At 38.5% G+C, this 23,215-nt stretch overlaps 1 protein-coding gene across 1 annotated transcript in view; it reads right to left on the bottom strand.

The window, feature by feature from the left end:
• LOC132651052 (zinc finger protein 120-like) overlaps nt 1–1,094 on the bottom strand; it is a gene marked incomplete at its 5' end in the record, with an annotated part of 65,336 nt that extends 64,242 nt beyond the window's left edge. Inside the window, one exon of the mRNA XM_060376362.1 lies at nt 851–1,094. Coding sequence (XP_060232345.1) covers nt 851–1,094 — 244 coding nt within the window. The remainder of the gene's footprint in view (nt 1–850) is intronic.
• Between the last annotated feature and the right edge of the window lie 22,121 nt (nt 1,095–23,215).

Here is a 23,215-nt window from a genome sequence, read left to right as displayed (position 1 = left end):
GGCCTTACCATGTTGCTTATGTACTCAGAATTTCTCTCCAGTATGAAACTTTTATGATGAAGACGATAGACATATGCAAAGGGCTCACATTTTGAAACATTTATAAAGTTTCTCTCCAGTTCTAATTCTTTCATGATGATGGTTATACAAATGTGGAACAGCTTAACCACCTTAAATACATTCATAGTCTTTCTGTCCAATATGAATGCTTCCATGACTTTGAGGATGATTGTGAGGAGCAAATTTTTCCACATTGGTTACATTCATAAGGTTTCTCTCCAGTATGTCTTCATGTTATAGGAAATTACTATCCTGTCAAAATACTTTATCACATTGGTTACATTCATAAAGTTTCCAGTGTGCATTCTTCTATGTGCATGCAGATTATTATGGCATACAAAGGTTTTGACACATTGGTTACATTCATAAGGTTTCACTCCAGAAAGTGTTCTTGTTCAAGATGACTCTTACATGAAAAGACTTTAGGACATTGACAATATTCATAAGGATTTTCTGCAACATGGATTTTTATGTATTAAGAAATGACTGTGTTGTACAAAGGTGAATCCACACTGCTTATATTCATAAGGTTGTTCTCCAGGATGTGTTCATTTTGTCTTTAGAGACGATTCGGGAAATGCATAGACTTTATCACATTGGGTACATTCAAAAGATTTCTCTCCAGTGTGAGTTCTTTCATGTGCTACCAGATGACTGTTCTGTGCAAAGGCTTTACCACACTGGTTGCATTCATAAGGTTTCTCTCCAGTGTGCATTCTCTTATGTTTTAGGAGATTACCCTTATGTGTAAATGCTTTACCACAATGGTTACATTCATAAGGTTTCTCTCCAGTGTGAGTTCTTTTATGTAGCAGGAGAATACTATTACAGGAAAAGGCTTTACCACACTGATTACATTCATAAGGTTTCTCTCCAGTGTGAGTTCTTTTATGTCTTTGGAGAATGCTGATACGTGCAAAAGCTTTACCACACTGATTACATTCATAAGGTTTCTCTCCAGTGTGAGTTCTTTTATGTATTTGGAGACTACTGTTACATGCAAAGGATTTACCACAATGGTTACATTCATAAGGTTTCTCTTTAGTGTGAGTTCTTTTATGTATTAGAAGAGTACTTCTCTGTGCAAAGGCTTTACCACATTGGTTACATTCATAAGGTTTCTCTCCAGTGTGAGTTCTTTTATGTATTAGGAGATCACTGTTACGTGCAAAGGCTTTACCACATTGGTTACTTCCATAAGGTTTCTCTCCAGTGTGAATTCTTTTATGTATTAGGAGATTACTGTTACATGCAAAGGCTTTACCACACTGATTACATTAATAAGGTTTCTCTCCAGTGTGAGTTCTTTTATGTATTTGGAGACTACTGTTACATGCAAAGGCTTTACCACACTGATTACATTCATAAGGTTTCTCTCCAGTGTGTGTTCTTTTATGTCTTAGGAAATCACTCTTAGATGCAAACGCTTTTCCACATTGGTTACATTCATATGTTTTCTCTCCAGTGTGAATTCCTTTATGTACTTTGAGACTACTGTTACATGCAAAGGCTTTACCACGTTGGTTACATTCATGAGTTTTCTCTACTATATGTGTCCTTTTACGTCTTAGGACATGACTGTTATTTGCAAAGGAGTTATCATGTTCGTTACATTTATAGTGATCCTCACCAGTATGCGCACTTTTATATGTGTAGGGACACCTGTGATGTGCAAAGACTTCGTCATATTGAGTATCTTCAGGGGGTTTGTCTCCACTATGACTGTTTTCATACCTGCAAAGATAATCAGGACATATGAAAGCTTTACCACATTCATTACACTAAAGAATGTTATTGTCTATGTGACTTAATTTTTCAATTCGGTGTGAAGGTAAAGAATAATTACATCTTGAGTTTTCATCATTATTTTTACATTCATGGTGATCTTATCTAGGGGGTTGTTTTGCATATTTCAAAATACCTGTGGTAGTAAAAATATTTGTTACCTGTCTCACATTTATATTATACTTTCTTCTATATAATGTTTCACCACAGATTTGTAGAAAACTGCAAGACCTCAGACCTTTAACACACTGACAGGATTCATAAATTTCCCTATACTGTGCGCCATACTAAATATGCAAAGAAAACTAACACACAGAGTAATTTGTATATTCCTAAAACTTATATTTTCTGTAGTGTGATTTTGTGAGAATTCCTAATGAAGATGAATAACAAGTTCATTGATGTTGGTGCATAATACTTTGTGAAAGTGTGTGAATGCCAACTGCTAAGTCAGCAGAGAAATACATGCTAATGAGATCATAGTATTGTTAGTTCTGTGGCCCATCACCTGTCCTATATTTTGTAAACATTTGTCTTTCATCACTTATCTATTGGGAATAATAAAGAGCTAACAACTGATAGCAGGGCACAAAATGGAGTGCAGAACTTCTGAGTGAGAGAGGGTTGCTGGGAAGAAAGCAAATGACAGGCGATTTACCACAGGCCAGTGATGTTAACAGAAGGACATGAATATGAACAGAGAAGTAGAGCTGGCCATGCATCAGGACAGTGTGCTAGGTTTATTTGTGTTAGGGAAAAAATGGTTCAGAATATGCCCAGGAAAATTGCCTAAGCTTTAAAATATTAAAAAGCCTCTGTGTCATTATTTGTAGTGCTGACAGCTCTAATTAGGGCATATAATCCATAACAGGTATCAATTTTTAAACATCTACTCAAAATGGGGACTACTATACCTTTTAGTTGTTATGGATGGTACATTGTTTATTTCAATATACATATACTAACATGACTTGTACTCATTGTGATATATAACTATTAAAAGAATAATAAATGACATGGTTTCATGATGCATTCAGACATTTGATTTTTTTCATCACAGACATGTGCTATAGAGATTATGGTTTTTCCACAAACTTAGCAACATTACTACAAGTATATTAGTAACCTAGTTTTACTATGGGCTACTTGATTAGTATAATGTTTTGGATATACTTTCATCACTCTTTACTTTGAATACATTTGGCAATATCTGAGTTGTAGGAGACTAAACAAATTGCAGTTCTACCTTATTACAGTAATGAGGCTATGAGTTAAAAATTGACCTTGTGTAAGGTATGTTTTCCTTGCATTCTTTCTTAGAGGATGCCCTGCAAAAACACATCAAATACCTAACATGGAGGTACATGGTTTATTAACAAGTTAGTCATCATCAATAAATACACTTAAAGCAGTTCATTTATACTGTCCATTCTCTTTCCAACTTCCAGAACATATTAAAACTTTCTCAGAACCATATTCATATAAGCTTACACATGAAAATTACCTTGCATGTCTTCTATAAGGTTGACAATACTCTTCCATATTATGACCTTCCCAACTGTAGCCTAAAACATAGTAACAAAAAAGGTATGCTTTATTATTGGAAATATGACAAAATTAAAATCATGATCTATGGTCAATCAAAGAACCATTCATCTCATTCTTCCATATCTTCAAGAGAAATTACAGAAACACATCAATAATGAATAAAGATTTTTCCCCACATTTTAAAAAGTAAAGAAAATTCACTGTCCTACCTATAGCAGTAAGGTTCCAGTAGGTCTCCAGCATTACATCTTTGTAGAGATTCCTCTGGGAAGGATCCAGCAAAGCCCACTCTTCTTGAGTGAAGTTCATATGCACATCATTGCAGGTCAATGCAGTCTAAAATAACCACACACATGTATAAAAGAAAGCATGATGCTTAGAATACTGGAAATGTATCCTTCATTTACAATAAACAGATCAACAGTACTGAGCCCAGATGAGAGAAATAGTATAAACAATTCCTGACTCTTATAAGAATGGGCAGGCTGGGTGTATTATCTGGTGACTTTAATTCCAAAATCACTCAGGAAACAAAGGCTGGTGTATCTCATAGAGATGGATGGTAGCCTGCTCTATGCAATAAGTTCCAGGACACTCAGGGGTACATAATCAGATCCTGAATAATACACAAAAATTAATCAAACAAACAAGATAAAAAACTTAAAGATCTTTCTCAAGTTTCTACAAAGAGTTATACATCCACTCCAGTTTTGCATATGTGTCTAGAAACCTGAAGTTTTAAACTCATTTTAAACTCTAATATTAATGTGATATTTTTTAAATGAAATGTATGTTTGAGCAATTACAAAAGGAGAAATGAAAATATTAGCAATTTAAATGTTGATCATAAATAAGCAACATAGGGGATGGAGGTATAGTTCAGTGGTTAAGAACACTGTCTGTTCTTCCAGCTAAATTCTTAGCACCCACGTGACAGCTATTAGCTGTCTGAGACACAAATATATTCAATAAAATACTCGCAAAACATATCCAAGCACACATCAAAGATATAAACAAAAAAAAATTGGCTTCATCTCAGGGATACAGGGATGGTTCAACATATGAAAATACATCAATGTAATCTACCATATAAACAAAGTGAAAGATCAAGATCACATGATCATCTCATTAGATGAGAAAATGCCTTTGACAAAATCTAACACCCCTTCATGTTAAAAGACTTGGAGAAATCAGGCATATAAGGAATCAGGCACATACTTAACATAATAAAGGCAGTAAAAAGCAAGGTGAGAGCTAACATCAAATTATTTGGAGAGACACTTAAAGAAATTCCACTCATATGAGGTACAGGATGCCTCCCCTCTCCATATCTCTTCAATATGCTCCTTAAGTCCTAGTAAAGCAATAAGACCACTGAAGGTTATCAAGGAGATATGAATTGGAAAGGAAAAATTCAAAGTATCATCACAGATGATTTACTAGTATACATAGGTGACCAAAGAAATTTTACCAGAAAATTCCTACAGCTGTTATACACTTTCCACAAAATGGCTGGGAACACAACTCACTAAAAATTTCATTAGTCCTTCTGTATACAAATGAAAAATGGGCTGAGAATGAAATTTGGAAAAAAAAAACACCCTGAACAGTAGCTACAAACAACATGAAGTGAAAGACCTCTATGAATAGAATTTGAAGTCTTTAAAGAAAGAAACTGAAGAAAATATCAAAAGATGGAAAGATCTCCCAAACTCATGGATAGATAGGATTAACATAGAAAACAGCATTCTTTTTAAAATATTTTATTAATTACAATTTATTCACTTTGTATCCCCCCCTGTAGTGCACATCCTTCTCCCCTCCCAAATGCTCCCTTTATCCCCTTTCTCGAAAACAGCATTCTTAAAATATAGAGTCTCCAGGTTCAATCCATTTCCCAACAACATTCCAACATAATTCTTTCCAACCTTGAAAGAGCAAACATTAACTTCAAATGGAAAAATAAAATACTCTTGATAGCAGAAAACCCTGTCCAAATGGAATAAGAACACAGAAATAAAACCACACTCCTATTGGAACTTTACTTTCAACAAAGAAGTCAAAATCATACAATGGAAAAAAAGACAGTTATCTTCAACAAATGGCAGTGCTTTAACTAGATGTCTGCATGTAGAAAAATAAAAATAGACCCTTTGTATCACCCCGCAGAAATTCAAGTCCAAGGGATCAAAGAGCTTAACATAAAACCAGAAACTCTAAATCATTTAGAAGAAAAGGTGTAGAAAAGTGTAAACTCATTAACACAGGAGAACAACAGCACAGGGTCGGAGATCAACAATTAATAAACGGGATCTCAAGAAACTGAAAAGCTTCTATAAGTCAAAGGACACTATCAATAGAACAAAACACCAGTCAACAGATTGAGAAAATATCCACAACAACCCTACATCAGACAGAAAGGTAATATCCCAAATATGCAAAGAACATAAGAAATTAAACATCAACAAATCAAATAATCCAATTTAAAAATGTGGTTCAGAGATAAACTGCAAATTCAAACAAAGGAATCTCAAATGGCTGAGAAACACTTAAAGAAATGATCAAAGTCCTTAGCCATCAGACAAATGTAAAATCAAAACAATTCTAAGATTCCATCTTATACCATGCAAATGGCTAAGATAAAAAACTCAAGTGACAACACATTCTGTTGAGGATGTGGAGAAAAGGGAACTTTCCTCCAGGGCTGATGGGAGTGAAAACTTGTACAACTTCCCTGGTAATCAAACTGCTGCATTCAAGAAAATTGGAAATAGTTCTACCTCAATACCCATCTATACCACTCCAGGGAATACATCCAAAAGATGTTCCATTATAGAACAAGGACATTTGTTCTACTATGTTCATAGCTGTTTTATTCATAACAGCCAGAAAGTGAAGAATGGATAAAGAACTTCTAGTACATTTATAGTTGGACTACTCCTCAGTTATTAAAAATAAGAAATCATGGAAATTGCAGGCAAATGGATTGCACTAGAAAAGATCATCATGTGAGAGAGGTAACCCAGACACAGAAGAAACACATTGCTAATAAGTGACTATTAGACTTATAGTACAGGATTAGCATACTACAATCCACACACCCAAAGAAGCTAAGTAACAAGAAGGGTACATGGGAGGTTGCCAGATGTCACTCAGAATAGAAAACAAAACAGACAGCAGAAGTGGATGAAGAGAAGGAACAGGGTAGAAGTTGGAATGGGGAGGGAAACAAATGTGAGTATCAGATGTGGGGAGAATTGGAGGAGGAGGTGAGAAGGCTGAGAACAAGAAGGGAAACTGAGGTGGTTTCTCTTTGGCGTCATTTGACAGGGAAGGTTCCTGAGAGGACCTGGGTGTAACTGGGTGTGACCTGGGTGTGACTCTAGCTGAGACTCTGAACGGAGGTATAGGGGAAAAGAGACATGGAAAATGACGTTACCACCTCTTAGCCAGACAGGACTAGTGGAGAGAGGGAACAACGACTCAACCACAAAACACACAATCCAAAAATTACCTTGCCTATAAGAAGCTTATGGATAATGATAGAACAAAGACTGAGGGAAAGTCCAACCAATAATTGGGCCAACCTGAGTTCCACCTTACACTACAAAGCGAGCAAAACTGTAAATGTTGCTTTGCTGAACATCTAGAAAAGAGCCTAAACATGTCTGTTATCTCAGAGGCTCCACCCAGCAGCCAATGGAAAGATGCTGGAACTTGTACCTAAGCATGGGGTGGATCTCTGGGGGTCTTATGGAAGTACTGGGGGAAAAATGGAAGAACCTGGAAGGGATAGTAAGCCACAAGAAGACTAACAGAGACAAGTAAACCAGACCCGTGGGGGGGGGTACAGAAAATGAGGCATCAACTAAGGAGCATGCATTTTCTGGATCTGGGACTCTTGAACTTATCTGTACTATGGATGGCTTGGTACATGTGGGTTGGGTGGTAAGTGGAGAGGCTTGTTTCTAATATGAACTCTACTGCCTGCTTTTAGATCCTCTCCCCATCAGGCATGCCTAGACTGGCCTTAGTGGATGAGGATATGCTCAGTCCTGATGTGACTTGATGTGCTGCAATGGGGTGATACAGGGAGACTAGCGCTTCATTTTTTCTGGGAGGGGAGGGAAAAGGGTGAGGGTGGACTGAGAGCAAAGGAAGGAGGGATCACCCTTTGGATGTAAGTCAAAAAACAAACTAATTTCTTTAAAAAATTTAATACGCTCAGAGAGAGAGAAACAGTGGGAGTGAGAGGGGATAGGGAGGGGGTGTATGTGGGACATGAAATAAACATAATAAATAAAAGTGAAAAAAGAGAATAATAGTAATACATTCTTTGAAATATCCAGAGGGAAAACTGGCAACATGACATTGACCATCAAATTAGAATGGTCAAAACAAACCCCCCAAACCATCATCAAATCTTCATATATCTGTCATAGTCTAAGAACACAGCCATAACAGCCATATTATACATATATAACATGCTTTTTTGATATAAATCTCATTGTTGTGGCATTATATAGAACCTGTAGAAAGTTGTCTTACAAGGCAGAACTTCAGCATGATGTACCATATAGTAACAAATGAGACCATAAAGAAGCATGTAACTTCCAACAATACATACATACATACTATTAAGCATTTTAATATTAACATTGGTAAAATATGTTGACAGAACGAATTGGGAGTACATCTTCCATCCTTGTTTGGTCCTCTCTGATCAGATTCCATCAATTTGGAATCCTAGGATAGAATCTCAAGTTTCAAGTAAACTTAGGCAAAAAAAAAAAAAAAAAAAAAAAAAAAAAAAAAAAAAAAAAAAAAAAAAAACATAGCAAATATTGTTTCCTGCCTTGATCTTATTTCTTCATAGTCTCATGCTCAGCTAGCTTTCTTATCCAGCCTAGAGCCACTTGCTCAGAGATACTGTCACCCACAATTGAAGAGTGTCTATAAAATCATGTCAACACAATCTTTCACTTACATAAAAACCAGCCATTTTCTCATTACTTCATTTATTTTTTCACTTTAGAATCTGCTTGCAGCTCTGTACCTCCTCTTTTCCTGGTATCATCCTCCCCCCTTCTACCCGTACTCCTCTTCTCTTCTTCTCAGTGAAGGGGAGTCTCCCCATATCAACTATCCTCAACACACCAAGTTACATATGAATTAAGTGCATCTTCATCCACTGAGGCCAGACAAGGCAGCTCAGCTATGGCAAAGTGAATCATAAAAAGGCAACTGTGTCAATGTGACAGACAGCCCCAATTTCAAATGCTAGGTGACCGACATGAAGACAAAAGTGTCCATCAGTTAGATATGTGTAGGGTGCCTAGGTCTAGCACCTGCATGCTCTTTGGGTGCTGGCAACCAGCATTCTATGATGGCATGCTACTAACTGAATTTACCATGCGAAAAATATAACTCAGAATTCTCAGCAGGATTATGAAGATGTATTACACACAGAGACAAAATATGACTTCTGTACTTACTTTATGACCACAACAATGAAAACTGAGTACAATTTTTGTGAAAGAATAAAGCAAAAATACCGAGAACATAAACCGAAAAATATAGTCAAGTTTTCATTAAGATACCTAAGGATACTCAACCAAGAAAAATGTGAAGTAGACCAATGCTACCTATGATTATATACATATAGAAATTAAATAAACAGAAACATCACAACACCCACAAAAATAACTCAAAATGATCCTTACACTATTCATATTGCCTTCTAGAAACAACTAATCTTTTTTTAAGTCCCCCTGCTCTAGACCTCTCTCTGTAAATGGAGGTTACCAGAAAGGTGGGCTATGGAGCTGTAGGTCCCCCTAGTGATTGAAGGCAAACCCAGTCTTACTGATTCCCATAAACAAAACAATGTTAAATATTAATTTTATGTCTCCTTCTTGCCACATCTATTCCAGCACAAAACGTGAAATCGGTCCTATGTACCTGAGTAACACCATGTACACTTGAGACACCTCTGCAGCTCAGAAACTCCTTTTAACCCTGGATTTGAGTTCCTTAAGCCACATCATCATGGCTGCTGTCATTAGAAAGGTAAAAGGATGCTAATAAAATACTTCAGAAGTTTCACCCACATTTCTTCCTTGACAGCATTTTGTAACCTATGTGTAAAATTGAAATATTTTTCACAAAAAAAAATTGAATTAGGAAACAATGTTTAAAACTTCCAGAAATCCAACCTTCATTTTTTTCCAAACTGTCTTCTACTGCACACAATAGACAGCTCATTATATGTCTTAAATGAGTAATGTCTAAAACTCTGTTGTGTACAGCCTTTAACTTAAGGGTTTAGGAATTTTAACCATGAGGAAGGCAAAGTTATGCATCTGGGGAGCAATAGACTGGGATGAATGTGACCTGAGCCAACAAAGCTTGTCTCAGAAATATTTTTCCAAAAGGCTGAAGATGAAGCTATTATAGAATGAATATCCACCACCCAGAAGAAAGAATGCGACACACAATCAAATGGTTAAATAAAAGAGTTCTCTTTAATAGTAGCATGTGTCCATTTCTAGTTAATGCTATAAGAGAAGACAGCCTAAAGCTGATTTTGTACTCCATACATGTAGTCTTCCTTAAGTCTCTTTTAGGCTCCAGGTTATATATTAAACAGTTTCAATATGGATTAGAGAGTTCAAGTTTAGCCACTGAGTCAATTGGGAGATTTACACAGCAAAGACATTCTTAGAATGATTTCTGTACTCTACTGCCCTAAAACAGCAGGTCATTATTCAGTGGCATGGTATAAGTGAGAGGTCTCAGAGGTTTCAAATGTTAGGAAAAGTAGAAGGTAGAAAATGTAAAAGCTGGGGTGGAAAGGTTTTGCGCAAGCAATATCTTATAATAAGTAAGCTTCTTAAGAAGAATAGCACCTTGTACATTACTTCCGGGGGAGAAATGGAAGGAAACAGGAGACATCTATGAATTGATCAGACACTCTCATAAAATGGGATAAAATCATGAGTTTAATAAAAAAAATACTGCGCAAGGGGAACATAGGATCTCAAGAACATTATTTACGAAGACCACATTGACTTTGGAACTGATGAGGGTATCTCCATGTGTTGGAAAGAGGTGGGTTTTGAGAATCTGAGGGAAACCCTCCTCAAATGCCCCAACCCTGCAGCTCACCCTATTTCTGGTTTTAAAAAAGGAACACTGCATTATTTTAAATACCTCAGAATTTTTGGGAAATCTCCCAAAGTGCAGGCCACAGGTTCTACTAGCTCTGCCAAACATATTTGGGGACTGTCAGAAGAAGTTAGATGACTCTACATACATGAAGCTCTTGTGGAAAGCTTTGTTTGATTATAGCAGCCCTCTAAACAACAGTATTTTCCCTGTTCAATTGGTTTTAACCATATATCTTCTCCATGTGACAGAGCTAGGCTTTTCTCAAGAAGAAAACTGCAACTTTCTGGCACACCAGTCTTTAATGTTGGCTGTGAGTCTGTAATGGCAATTAAGCAGCTTGGTAGATGTGTCTTCTTTGATATGGAGATGGGCAAATGGTTGCTATGAATCAGGGCTGTCTCCCTGGTTATGACTGGAGACAAATTTGTTGACTATCCTCTTGAGCAAACATGTATTTCCTAGCATCCTAATCTCAAACAGGCCTGCTTGGAATGCTACTTATCTACTTAGCCCTTAGCTAAATTCTATTTGATGTGACTTCCTTTCACCAAGTATTGGTAAATCCCTTACATGAACAATTCTACCCGTTTACATCACAGCTTTCCAATGAAGTGCTACTCAACACGTACATTATTTTCAACCTCCACAAAATTTACTCCAAAGGAATCTTATACCTGAATGTTAAATGCCAAGGTCAGAACTTGGAAAAGATCCTAGAAACTAGGTCTCTCTGAGTTTGCATCCTACCAAGGACATTTCTATGTTCAAGCCCCCGCTGCAAATACTTTGTTAACACGGTGTTCCACTGTGTGTAAGGAGGCGGACTCAAGAGCCCAGCTTTCTCCAAGCAGCTCTTCTATTTTGCTCTTCCATTTTACTAGCAAGATTAAACTAACTTCACATCCCCAAGCATGCATTGCAATTTCCCACTCAACCCCTTGAAACATTTTTCTGATTATCAGTTAACTGGTTAAAATTGCTGTTATCTTAACCAAGGTGCCTAAATCGTAAAAATACATCACTTACCAAGCCCTACCTTTCTATGGACAGAGACACACTTCTTGGCTCACTTTTCACTTTGAGCTCTGGACCAAATGTCAAGAGATATAAATTAAGGGCCTTGGATTCCAGACTAAAGTTCTTGGAAAACAGTTAAAGACCTTGAGCCTAGTATCCTAGAACAGCAGAGCACTAACAGAAACTCCTTTGCTTAATCCACAATGCTAAAATTTGTTTGGATAACCCCAACACTCACCAAGGGGCCCCCACCTTGTGGAGTTAACCCTTTAAATATACAATAAAGCTTACCATGGGGCACCATTCAGATCATGAACTGGCCGCCTCCCTGAGCTCAGAAAATACAGCTTTCATTTTAACCTTCTGTTTTTTGGCTTCCAACTGGAACCCATTATAGTAAAGATATTCAGATGAACGAGTTGTGGTCACAGCTCAGACGGGTATCATTAAGTTGGTTGATTCTGGCTGCCGGTTCCCACCCAGCTCCAGGAAGGACCCTACAAGGCAGCTCCTTATGTTCAGCCTCCTGCTCCAAAAGGTAAAACAAAAAACAAAAAAAAACAAAAAAACAAAACCAGGTAATTTTCTGGTGTTATGTGGAATTATAGGGGTCTCTGCTCACGTAATTCCAAAAGAGTACTCTTTCTTCTCGATAATAAAACTAAAGTTTGGAGCTGGAGAGGTGGCTCAGCAGACACAAACACTCTCTTTTCCTTCAGATGTCCTAAGTTCAATTCCTGGCAACCACATGGTGGCTCACAACCATCTACATTGAGATCTGTTGCCCTCTTCTGGCATGCAGGCACACATGCAGACAAAACATTAATAAAATAAATAAAATCTTTAAAAAAAACAAAAAAATAGTTTGAATAATATTCACAATAGAAATAAATACGTAATGTTATGCACTATTTATACATTAACTATATAATACAGTAAATATATAAAAACTGATATTTTAAAATGTTAAGTGTTTAAACATGTTTTCCCAATAAAAGTAAAAGTGTTACCATCTAAAGCAGGTTAGCTGATCAGAACAAAACTAAGAAAAGTGTCACTTGTTTAAGACTATTACATTTTTATTCAACTGTAATTTATTGTCATCATTTCAATTCAATCAAAACAAGTCAGTATGTTTCTTAACTCATTTTCACGTCCTGCAGCATGACTCATTGGCAGAAAGCTCTCATACCGTCAAAATGAACCAACTTTTTCCATTTTAATAATATACTATAAAAGCATATTTGCTTTTCATTTCTATAAAAACTCTTGCTCTAAAAAGCCTGATATTTTATTTTTCCTTCTCCACATATCAAATAAAAAAAAGTATGTTACAAAAATTCTTTGAAAGTGATTGCTTCACCTAGGTTGTGCTGTTTCTGCCCTTCATTTTCTATTGCGAACTATAAGGTAGACAAGATGACCGAAGCTCTCATACCCAATGGACAAATGGGAATGTAGCAAGATTGAAATCAGAGAGAGAGAGAGGTTTGTTGATTTGACACTGCTTATGCTGTAATTATATGCTGTTTCAACACAATATAACACTGACTGTGAGAGTCTTTTATAAGTGTGTAATCCTTTTAACAATTGCTATTGTCTTCATTCATTTACCATACTGTACTCCTGGCCTCAACAAATGAGGAATTAGATTATTTTAAAAGTTATGCCACCACAAGTAAAAATGCAATAAGGATGAGAATTCAGATACTTCTTTAAAACTATTCAAAATACATGAAAATTTACTGAGAACACTGTTGGGATCAATCATAACTCTGCCATTTTATGAGAGCTCTGTGCAATGCAGGCACACATAAACATGGATACTATGAGAATGTGTGAAAAGATGGTATATTGTGTTGTTTTTGCAAATGAGTGGGTGTGGGAGTAGGTAATATCTGAAAATACATCAGATTACATACACTAAATACTTGCAGTTTTACATTGACTATAACAACACAACTTGATGTTACCTAATTTTAGTTTGTATACATGGGAAATCCCAAATTCAAGAGTTTATTTTGTATGCTAATAGAAGATCCCATATCACATTCAAATTTATTGTTCAGTTCTGGACCATGTTTTATTTTCACTTTTTGTCTTCTCAAATTATTCTTGGTGGGATAGCTTTTCTGATCATAACAATGTATTTTGTGCCAGTAAACTCTATACTGAAGTCTTCTTTCTATGACTGTGTAAATTATTTCATATCACTTTCAATTTTATATACTAACTCTAGGTTTCTAAACAAATTATTATGTAGTATAATATCTACACTTTTATACTGTAATAAACAACACCAATGGAATGATGTATTTAAAAAAAGATGTTGGTTATTTTCTATTTCAATATGAATTCAATAGAATCTAAAGAAAATTTCTATGAATTTCTAAGAGGAAAGCTGATTCCAAAGTTATATCCCATGAAAAACAACACAGAATTCCAAATGTGATAATGAAGTAAGATTGCACACATGGGTAGCTGTGACCTCAAAACGTATCTCAGAGCTACAACTATCAAGAATGTGTACAACAGTTGTGACAAAATTAGGAGATAAGAGAAAAAGCCAAAATCATAAGCCTAAAAATATATTCAAATTTTTCTCAAAAGACCCAAGGAAACTCTGCCAGGAAAAATGTGTACTTGACCATATGTACTTTTGGTTATATGTGTACAGAAATTAAATAAACACAGACTTCAAAACTCTTACAAAAGCAACTCAAACTGACTGCTATCATACATTTCTGACCCACTAGCTACTGTAGATGGGTTTTATGAAAGGAAAGACCATATGCTCTACGCTCTGGAGCTCTCTGTGGAAAAAAATAAGTGATCAAAAATGTGGGCTACAATTCTCCAGCTGCTCATGACTTCTTGTGGTTTCAAGCAAATCCAGCCCCACTGAAAGCCACACACAAACCAATGTGGTGAGTGTTTTCATGTTTTCTTACTCCCACACAGATTGTACCACAAGATATGGAATCTGCCTTATCTACCTTCCCAACACCATGCACACCTTAAAAACCTCTGCATCTCAGAAGTTCCTTTTGTGTCCTGAAATTAAATTTTCTGGAATCATACCACTGTGGTTGAAAGCAGCAAAAAGATAAAAAGATTCCAAACAAAATTGCTGAGGAATGCACATCACCCCCTTTCTACCAGCTTCAAAACTATTTATAAAATTTGCCACACAAAACAATGTGAAATGCAAGTTCATCAGTTTTCCACTCTGTCTTCCCACCACACACCAAAAGCAATGTGTGTGTGCGCACTGGATAGTGATATTTTAATCATCACAGCTTTAAACTGCCAGGGTTGCAAGGGAATTCTCCCAGCCTACCACCTACTGCCCTCGAGGAATCCACACTCAAGGGAGAGTCAGAGACCAAGGACCACTCCCAAAGTCACCACATATATCAATAGAATGACAGTTGACCCAAGGTCTCAGCATCACCATATCAGACTCTGAGAGCTTAGCACACCTGTTCCTCCTGGTTTGGGGCAGTGGCCCACACACCCACCATTGCATGGTTTGTGGTCTCCCTCACAGTTCTCTTCAGCTTCATCAGAAAAGAAACTATGAGCTACTTCCCACTGGTGCTGCTGATTGGCAGGTCTACCCAAGGTTCCTCATTTCCTTTGACCACCCAACTGGGCTTCAGGACAGTAGCAGCTCCTCTACTGGAGGATCAGATCAAATGACTCAGACAGCTGAGACCTTCCCAGCTGGGCCCTTCTACCTTAGGGGCAGACAGAGCCCTACTCTAAGAAATCTGTATTTTAGTACAACTTTCCAGTCTCCAAGACACAAGGAGACAGTTCCTCTTCTACGTCACAGGGTTCTTTGTGTGCACATTCCAACAAACAATCAATGCTCAGTGCCGCTATCTCTACCTTATAGCTAAGAAATCCCAAAGCCAAACAAGTCAAAGTCAAACAGTAACAACAATTAAAACAAAAAAATGACCATGAATTTAAAAGTAAGGTGTGGTAAATGGGAAATGAATGAAAAATAAATAAATAAAAAGAAAGGTCAAAGATGACTCTAGGTATGGTGGGGTAGAAAGTTTATTATAGATAAAAGGGACAGAATAGCCAGATACAGGGACATCTGGGAGAGTCCATAGGGGACATGACTGTGAGCATTATGAGGAAAAGTAGGAGGGGAGAGGGGAAAGCCAGACCAAGAGGCCAGGATAATAAATGGTAGATGAAAAGGCCCAGGTAACCAAAATGGTTAGATTACATAAAAAGAGCATCCAGGGGAAAAGGAGTTCAGCCCCTGGGCTAGAAGGCTGGGGATGCCAACCATTACCCTATGGCATGTAGAAACAGAGGGATGCTGGAAGAACCAGAAGCTGAGCCTCCTTTGATTTGTTAAATAGGTATCTCAGCCATTTGTCCCAGCATTTGAGGCTTAACAGTAGGGAAGAATGAGGAGGTTGAAATGATTTAAGTATAATCTCAAAAATTGTCATAAAAAGTTGAATCAGGTTTCATGCTCCAATAGTTTTCTGGGACTAGACATGAGTAGCAGAGCACACCAAGTATTATGCACTCCTTTTCTTTTGGGGTGCGGCACCATTGTTAGAATAATAACATTCCTGTTAGGCTAGGCCACACCAGTTTGTCCAGGTCTTTTGTGCCTGTTGAACCAGTGTAACTATAGAAATTTGGTTTCTAGAAATAAGTTTAGTTCCTCTTCCAGAATCTTGATTGTCTTGGTCTGTGAACTCTCAAGTATTGCCAATTTGGACTTTTCCTAATCATCTAAAATAGAATAACTGACACTTCTGTCAAAGCAGGAAAGTTCTCACCATCCTTCTCCATCCTTTTCTGTGCTATAATGAACAACACCAGCTTTGAAGTTGCTCAGTGAACTCAATTCATACACAAGTCCTTTTTTATTTTTAATTGTCCAACCTACGAAAGCCAGGGATGTTTGAGGAAACTCATTCACTGTTCTCTTTTCGATTTCACTGACCAGGTTATGGTTCAGACTGAAATGAGTTGCAAAACACTGGGCCACAGAGGCAGGATTAGGAGTTCAAAGCAAGTCTTAAGTACACAGCATGAAGAAAGGCTGAGTTTTGGGAGACATTGCTCTAAACAGAAACTAATGAGAAACCCCTTTTTAAATAGGAATGAAATAATATTTTTTTTAAAAAAAAGTTATTCAATTTTCATTTCTGTACATTAGTGTGAAGGTGTCAGATCCCTTGTAATTGGCATTACAGACAGTTAGGAGCTGCCACATGGGTGCTGGGAATTGAATCCTGGTCCTTTAGAAGAGGAGACAGTGCTCTTAACCACTGAGCCATCTCTCCAGTCCCAGGAATGAAATTCTTAATGATGAGGAAATGTTGGAGAAGAGAAACAAATATGAGATTAGAGCAGTGATGCATAAAGCAAATAAAACTTAGTATGTAAAAACAACAATTGACTTTTTTAGAAAGATAAATATAATTGAAAAATATGTAGGTATACTGACTTTGAACAAAAGCAAGCCCTTCTCTGGTAGAGATAATGGCATTAATCACATATTATTTGACCTTGATTCTACCTTCATTGTTACCTGCTGAGATTGCTAACCTGACATACAAAGCTCCCACCAATAGCTGAGTCTCAAATCTCTGAGCAGACATAGCCCTGTCTGTGAAGACTGTACATAAATGCATAGAATAGAACAACTGGGAAATTTAATATTCACTGGCTCCATCTAACCTACCAAAACTGAACACCCACCAACCTGGTCTGTTTTCACTCACATGCAAAAGTTAATATGTGCTAGAAATTGAAAAATCACTAACCCTGTGGGAATCATGTCCTTCTTCATAGGGTGACCCCTGCAGCTAACTGCCTTAAACTTTAGTCTTTGATCTAGCTATTACCAACCCTGTTTCACCAAACAATTGTACATAATAAATTGTTCTTCCTGTTCTTACCAGAAGGCAGAAAACATGCTCCACATGCAAATCCTTTCCCTGTAACTGCAATGGACAGTTTATTACTAACACAAATTATAAAGCTCTTTTTTGGTACAAAAGAATTTAGAAAGTTTAATCAAGAGGAAGGCAAGGTCATTGCCCTAGGGAGAAACAGACTTGGATGAAGGTGACCTCAGTCCAAATAGCTTGTGTTGGAAACATTTATCTACCAGGCTGAAGATGCAGCTGGTCTAGAATTAATATCCCCCCAAGGAGAAATCACTGCAAACACAATTAAAAGATTAATTAAGACAGCATACATTTAATGACAGCATATATTCAGCTCTGGCCAATGCTCAAAAGGAGCCTGCTGAGGACAGAATTTTGCATTACACATATCTTATAACCCTTAAGTCACTTCTAGGTTCAGGCCCCAGGTTATGTTTTCAACAATTTAAATGTGGACTGGAGACTTGTAAGTCTACCCACTTAGAAAGATTGGAGATTTACACAGCAAAAAATTTTGCCAGAAGTACACCAGTGTCCTCAAACAGCAGACCACTCTTCAGTGACAGAGTCCTGAAGTGAGTGTGCCAGAAGAAGCAAAGACGGGAAAAGGCAACATTGGAAATAATAAAAGCTGAGGTTGGGAGGTCTTGTACAAGTTATGTGTTAAACAAGTAAGCATTTTTGTCCTTCAGTTCATTTATTTAATCACTTAACAGCCAGACAGAAACCTCCTCCTTCCTTTCCTCCCTGTCTCACCCCCACATCCCACTCCACCCTACCTCTATCCTCATAGAAGCAGAGCCCCTTTTCCCACTTAAGTACCAATATACCCTGATGCATCAAGTCTAAATGGGACCTATTGTACCCTTTCCCACTGAATCTAGGCAAGGAAGGCCAGGTGGAGGAATGTGATCCAAACACAGAGTCAGAAACAGCCAGAAACTCCCATTGTTAGGAGAGCTACATGATGACCAAGCTGCACATCTGTTACAAATGTGGAGGGGTGCTAAGTCCAGCCCACTCTTACTACTTAGTTGGTAGTTCAGTCTCTGTGAGCACCATGGGCCAAGTTAGCGTCTCAAGGATATCATCTGGTATACCACTTTCAGGGGAAAATGGAAGGAAATAGTTAACTTCTATGATGTCAGGAAAATATATTATAGGATGGAACAAACTCATGAGGAGTCTCATGAAAGAAAGCTGCATTAAGAGGAACACAGGGTCTCGCAAGAACATTACTAACCAAGCCTACAGTGGCCTTCGGACACATGTGGTGGGAAGAGCTGGGATCTCAAGATCTGAAGCAATGCCTCCCCAAAGGCCTGGGACCCAGACCATGACAGGCTCTCCCAAACATTTTCTTGGCTTTTGAGAAGGAACTCCATTTTATTCTTAATACATGGAGATGGTAGAGAAAGTTCCAAAGGCCTAGGACCCAGTCTGTTACTGGCTATGCCAAGAATGTTAATGGGTTTGAGAAAGAACTATGCCATTCCCCTTATAAGAAGTCCTCATGGAATACCTTCATTGATTAAGTCAGCCATGAACACAAACAAGTTTTTTGTGTGTTTGTTTTTCCCTTTTCAAAGAGTTGTCAACCAGTATAGACTTGCCCTTTTGGCAAAACTATTCTTTTTCTCAAAAAGAAAACTGGACCTTTAGGAAAATGAGCTTTAATTCAAAACATGGCTTTTCTGATAAGAGATAACATCCAAAGACTTTCTAGGTCTATATGATCTGGTTGTAATACAGACATAATTTAATCCAAGGAGAAAGAGATAAGCAGTCTTTGTGGTCAAGGCCAGCCAGGTATAGAGCAAGATTCAGGTAAAAAAAAAAAAAAAAGCTTAGGTCTGGGAGTGGTGGTACAAAACTTTAATCCTAACCCTCAGGAAACAGAGGCATGCAGATGTTTGAGTTCTAGCCATTTCTGCTCAGGCTGTTCAGCTGAGTCAGTGCATTGAGAGGCAATGCAGTCAAGTTGAGTTTGCAGAATTCAGAAAAAGTTTTACTGGGAGATTTTTAAAGACACAAGTTGGAGAGAGAAACTAGGCACAGGTGAAGACAGACAGAGCCAGAGAATGAGAACCATCCAGAAGATTATAACATATTGCCAAAGTTAGTATGAGGCCAAACAGAGCAATTCAGTCATAAACTAAGAAAAGTCAGGTTGATTCATTCACCTTGGAGGGGACTCTGAGCCAGAACAGCTGAGTTGAACAGGCCAGCAAGAGTTCAGAAAGAACTAGAAAGGGTGAGCTTCTTAAGCACTAAGTCTCAGAGGATGAAAACATTCTAGGCCTAGATTAGATTGTATGAAGGCTAGAAGTTTACAGGACTAGGCTTAGGTTAGCAGATGAAGGCACTAAGCTCCTGGGGAACAATTACATCAGGGGAATAAAAGTTACTTTAACACTTTTATGTCACCACAGGCTGTAACCCTGTAAGACCGCCTTGACCAGCTTGGTAGAGCCCTGTTCTTTGATATGAGGATGGGCCTGGTAGCTGGTTGTAACTCAGAGTTCTCTCTCCTTTGCTAGGGTTGGAGCCAAATTTCCGGACAAGCCCAGTCAACATAAGTATGCTAGCATGCTAATCTCTAACAGGCCTGGTTAGCATGCTATTTACCTGTGGGGTGATTTAGAGGCAGTTCTCCCCTGGATAAATTCTATTTAGTGTCACCTACTATTTCCCAAGCATTGGAAATCCTTTACATCATCAATTCTACTCTTCCTCATCACAGCTTAATATTGGAGTGCTACCCAACACACAAGATGCCATTTACAACTCCCCAAAACTACCACGAATGGATCGCACACCTGAGTTTAAATGCTAAGAGCAGAACTTGTAGAAGACACAAGAGAAACTGGAACATCAAAGAGAAACTAAAACTAAAGTATTCCGAGTTTGGCATCCTACCACGAGGATGATTCTGCACACAAACCCCTGCTGAAAAAGCTCTGCGTGGATACGGTCCCTGCACTGAAGTGACTCAGATGTCACCGCTAGGTCCAGCGAGCGCCCAGGACCACAAGGTCCCTCCCCAGTGGCCGCAGCTGACCAGCCAGGCCCGGAAGAGACCCCGCACACCAGCTCCCGCCGCTCAGCCGCCTTCTCCTCCCCGCACTCACCATGTTGCGACTTTGTAGCTTGCCTCAGTTCCCTCACAGCACCCAAGCAGTGGCGGCGGCGCTCAGAGCTCTTCACCTAGAACCATGAGAGCCTGCTGAGCAGCAGGAGCTGAACCCATACAAAGGCACCCGGAAAGGCACGCCCCCCTCTCTTGACTGGCAGGTCCGGTCGGAGGCCCTGATTGGCCGGAAAGTTTTGAGTGACAGGAGGGCTCCCTTAGAGTTAGGGTGTCTCTCTTAGGGTTAGAGTGTGTGGAAGGGACTTAGCCCGTATTCCCTGACCCTGGCTTCCGGGCCAGGACCTTGCCTTCTTCAGGTCTAAGGAGATTCACATTTCAGCAGCACTAACGCCTGTCCTTTCATAGCATACATCTAACTGCACACCCAGCATCGGGACCACCCAGCCCTCCCACCCTGGCCGCTCAGCCACTTGTTGCTCTACTCTCTGGGAAGGGACCCTAGGCTCCCAAATTCAAGATCTCAGGGCATGCCGGAGGCCCCACAGCACTCAGTAAGCAGTTCTCTTTCTTCCTCCTGGTGGATCAGGCTTCCTTAGCCCATTCCTCAAATGCAGTGGAGTTACCCATCTGTTCCACAAATGGAAGGTGCCCTTGAATATTAACAAGTAAAGAAATTTTTTTAATTATTTATACATTTTATAATTAAAGAACAAAATACAAATTAAGGTTAATTCTTTATTAAATTACCATGGTGTTTAAATGCTTTAGCAGTAATATACACATATAATATAATATAATATAATATAATAATATAATATAAAAAAGGTAGGAATCACATACACCAAGAAGCCCATTCTTGTGAGATGATTAATATGTCTAGAGAACATACTTAGTACAATCAAACAATGGTGACAAAAAAAATGATTGCAGGATTCTTAAGTTATGCTACGTCATATTCATCTTTGGTGAAATGTTGAGTTTACAGTGATTTACAAGTACTACAGAGGAATTTATTAGATTTTATAAATGACTCCCACAGGAGTCATATAGTCTTCTCAGAGAACAATATGGATTGTGTTTTGTAATAAATGCAAAATGCACGCTTGGCAAAAAGTGTAAAAGCTGCTAACAGAATTTGGGTTGAGACTGAGTTCCTTATACATTTCATTTCTGAATATAAATGATTTTTTAAATTTTTTTTATAATATTCAAAGTTTATTCACTCTCTATCCCATCTATAGCCCCCTGCTTCAATCTCTCCCAATCTCACCCTTGCTCCCTCATTTCCATCCATGCCCCACTCCATCTTTTCTGAGGCTGATTCTCCAACCAAGGACCATGCATGGAGATAACCTAGAACTCCTGCTCAGATGTAGCCCATGGCAGCTCAGTATCCATGTGGGAACTCTAGTAAGAGGAACAGGGACTGTTTCTGACATGAAATCAGTAGTTGGCTCTTTAATCACCTCCTCCTAAGGGGGGGATCAACCTGACCAGGCCACAGAGGAATCAGCCAGTCCTGATGAGACCTAATAGGCTAGGGTCAGATTAAAGGGGAGGAGGACCTCCCCTATCAGAGAAATTTCAAGAAACAAGATTTTTGTTTTGTGGCTTCATGTTGGGCTCAGATAACTGCACCTAAGTTTCACCTGTGCCCACAAGGACCAATGAGAGAGGTTGTGTGTGTGTGTGTGTGTGTGTGTGTGCATGTGCAGGTCTTGGGGAGGTTTTCCCTGCAGATAAAAATTATGCATGGAAAAAGCCGGACACTTTTCTTTATTTGGTGAGGCTGCTTTGATGGGGAACCGTGAGAAACCAGAGCTTAAGGACTGAAGAGCTGAATGGCCTTATCTGATTTAAAAACTCATGGGTGGGTGATGGAGAGATGGCTCAGTGGTGAAGAGCATTGGCTGCCCTTCCAGATGGTCCTGAGTTCAATTCCCAGCACCCCACATGGTGACCCACAATTGTCTACAATGGGATCTGGTGCTCTCTTGTTTCATACAGGCATATATTCAGACAGAGTGCTCATATGTATAAATAAATAATTAAAAAAAACAACTCATGGGTTTCTCTTTAAAGCTTAAAGCTTAAAACATATGCTCTGTTTGGTGCAGATCCAAAGGATTAATGAGATGGCCCTTAATGAGATGGTTTCCCTTGGAAATGGACATGTTTGGGGAAGGTGCAGGAACTGACTATATGGGAAGAATATGGGCCCTGCATACCAGTCTGATTTTTGCAGGAAGGATATTAAGTCACTAGGTGAACTCTTGGTTGTGCAAGGACTCCCTTGAATGGAAACAAAAATGTTTCCTAGTGGCCTGATTTAACAATGCATTCAGCCAGTAAAAATACACAAGAGCAAGTTCAGCAGCACATAGACATACCTGAGATGTCTCCCCAGTCCTTAAAAGACACATTGATTTAAGTCCTTTTGGGATAATGGTGGTTTTGGTTGAGTTGCCCCTGGAAGTTGGTCCTACTTCTATATGTGTCCAGTGTCTCTGTCTATTTTGGCTTTTGCATAACTAGAACCTGGGTGGCGGCCTCCTCCTTTTATTCAGGGTAACAAGCCTGATTGGAGTCAAATGGGTTCCAGACAGTT

The sequence above is a fragment of the Meriones unguiculatus genome (assembly GCF_030254825.1).
Source record: "Meriones unguiculatus strain TT.TT164.6M chromosome 13 unlocalized genomic scaffold, Bangor_MerUng_6.1 Chr13_unordered_Scaffold_39, whole genome shotgun sequence".
Classification (NCBI taxonomy): domain Eukaryota; kingdom Metazoa; phylum Chordata; class Mammalia; order Rodentia; family Muridae; genus Meriones; species Meriones unguiculatus.
Note: the sequence above shows the minus strand (reverse complement) of the source record. Positions and strands in the feature narration are given on the sequence as shown.